Below are 2,035 nucleotides of genomic sequence, written 5' to 3'. Positions count from 1 at the left end.
GCATTACGTCAAAAAAATAAAAAAAATAAAAAAAATAAAAAATCGGTCACTTTATTCTGCAGTGTGAACGCACCCTAAGTTTATTCTACTTGGCGTCGCTCTTGTTCTACGTTTTATAGAGGTCTTTAGCCAGCTAGCAACATGGAGAACGTCTCGACGCGTGACGTCATTACCGCTTCTACTTGTCACAACAGCGCGGCGGAAGACGAGCAGCCTGGTAGCAGCCTTTCTCTGCGTTTGATCGTGGCATTTGTTAATGGTAGAAAGTACCGGAATGGCGACTGCAGGGAAGGGCAACTGGTACCGGACTGTTCCATCACCCGCCGCACTATTGTTACAAGCGTAGTGTGCATGAAGTCAGTGTAGCTTAGCCTAGCACCGAATGTCAGCCATGACGAGGAACGGCAGGCGGGACTTCCTTCAGAGGTCCGCTCACCCTGTGGGCTGCTTGTACCTTCACCATATGTACCAGGAGTAGGAGAGTAATTCCTGCTGCTGGGTGCAGGAGAGCAAACTGCTGACGTCCAAACGAAATTCAGCAAGTTTAAAACCGCAGATAATCATATCCGCAGCCTGATGGTGCGGTGTCTGTCTGGCAAGAGCGTTTGTTCGCCGCGTGAGAACGCCGGTAAGAATAAGCGGTGTGACTTGGCGAGCTTAGTTCAATGTGCCGACTATAAACTGGGTTTGAGAGAAGCTGAAAGTAGATGAGCGACCATGTAGTGACAGAAACAGCAGATGAAGGGATCTGGCGGCACTTAGGATAATATAATCAATAACATTAACTGTGAACACCTTGACTTACTATTTATTACTACATTGAGGCGGACGGTCTCATTGGATGGGCGGGGCGCCCCCTACTGGACAATTGTAGGAGAAACGTTCTGTGAAATGTCGTTCAGACGCACACTTTATGTGTACTTGTACATTTTTTAGGTCTTAAGTATTTGTCCAAACATTTTGCCAGTGGTAGGGATTTACCTTCCACACCTGAAATAGCTTTGAAGTGTGGACTTTGTGGTTCTGAGAGCCTGGATCCAGTTCTCCTTTGGCCCCACCTGTCCTCCTGTCTTTCAGCTGTCTGCCCTCCCAACCAGTTCCGCTGTGGGGACAACCATTGCATCACTAAGAAACAGCAGTGTGACAATTACTCAGACTGTCTGGATGGCTCTGATGAGCTGGCTTGTGGTAAATATTTCTACATTGCAGCAGCAGTTTCTCTCATCACATTATTCATATCATATTCATTCCTGTAATGTACATATCCCTCTTTTTTTCCTGTGCAGATTATATTTCTCCCTCCTCAAGCTTCATTCCCAGTAATGAAACCACCAACCCCATTGGCCCAGTCATTGCCATCATTCTGCTCATGTTTGTGATGGGAGGAGCGTGCTTTGTCTGCCAGCGTGTGGTGTGTCGGCGCTACAAGGGTCCTAACGGGAGCTTTCCTCATGAATACATCAGTGGGACGCCTCATGTGCCTCTCAACTTCATCACCCCCAGCAGCTCCCAACATGGCACCTACCAAGGTGGGATCAGTTTGTCAGCTGCAGTGCTGTGAATTGTTCTCCATCAGCAGTTATGTTGGGTCTTAATAAATGATATGCGTGTGCAGGGATCTCCTGTGGAAAGTCCACCCTGAGCTCAGTCAGCCTGATGGGCAGCAGCAGCAGCGGAGCCCCTCTCTACGACAGGAATCATGTGACTGGAGCTTCATCCAGCAGCTCCTCGTCTACTAAAGGAGCCTTCTACCCAAAGGTACACACAGCAGCACTTTAAGCCTGCACTCCACACCTCACTTACTTAACTTGTCTGTTTTATGATTGCAGATCCTGAACCCTCCTCCATCTCCGGCCACGGATCGGTCTCTTTACAACACAGAGATCTTCTATTCCTCCAACAGTCCTTCTACAACCAGATCATACAGGTCACCTACTCAGAATTCAGTGTTCTCACCGTTTCATATCTTCTTCTTCTGGTAGTTATGGACCTTACCACAGGGGCCGCGTTTCATTGGCTAATGCCCATTTCACGT

General features: G+C 48.1%; 1 protein-coding gene across 1 annotated transcript in view; it reads left to right on the top strand.

The window, feature by feature from the left end:
- LOC106942358 (low-density lipoprotein receptor-related protein 5-like) overlaps positions 1–2,035 on the top strand; it is a 13,829-nt gene that overhangs the window by 5,646 nt on the left and 6,148 nt on the right. Inside the window, exons 2-5 of the mRNA XM_015025626.1 lie at positions 1,078–1,188; positions 1,287–1,529; positions 1,616–1,758; positions 1,830–1,927. Of these exons, the coding sequence (XP_014881112.1) occupies positions 1,078–1,188; positions 1,287–1,529; positions 1,616–1,758; positions 1,830–1,927 (595 nt within the window). The remainder of the gene's footprint in view (positions 1–1,077; positions 1,189–1,286; positions 1,530–1,615; positions 1,759–1,829; positions 1,928–2,035) is intronic.

The sequence above is a fragment of the Poecilia latipinna genome, unplaced genomic scaffold, assembly GCF_001443285.1.
Source record: "Poecilia latipinna isolate Pla-1442-1.1 unplaced genomic scaffold, P_latipinna-1.0 Scaffold4217, whole genome shotgun sequence".
In the NCBI taxonomy this organism is placed as follows: domain Eukaryota; kingdom Metazoa; phylum Chordata; class Actinopteri; order Cyprinodontiformes; family Poeciliidae; genus Poecilia; species Poecilia latipinna.
The sequence above is the reverse complement of the archived record's forward strand: the minus strand, read 5'-3'. Positions and strand labels throughout refer to the sequence as shown.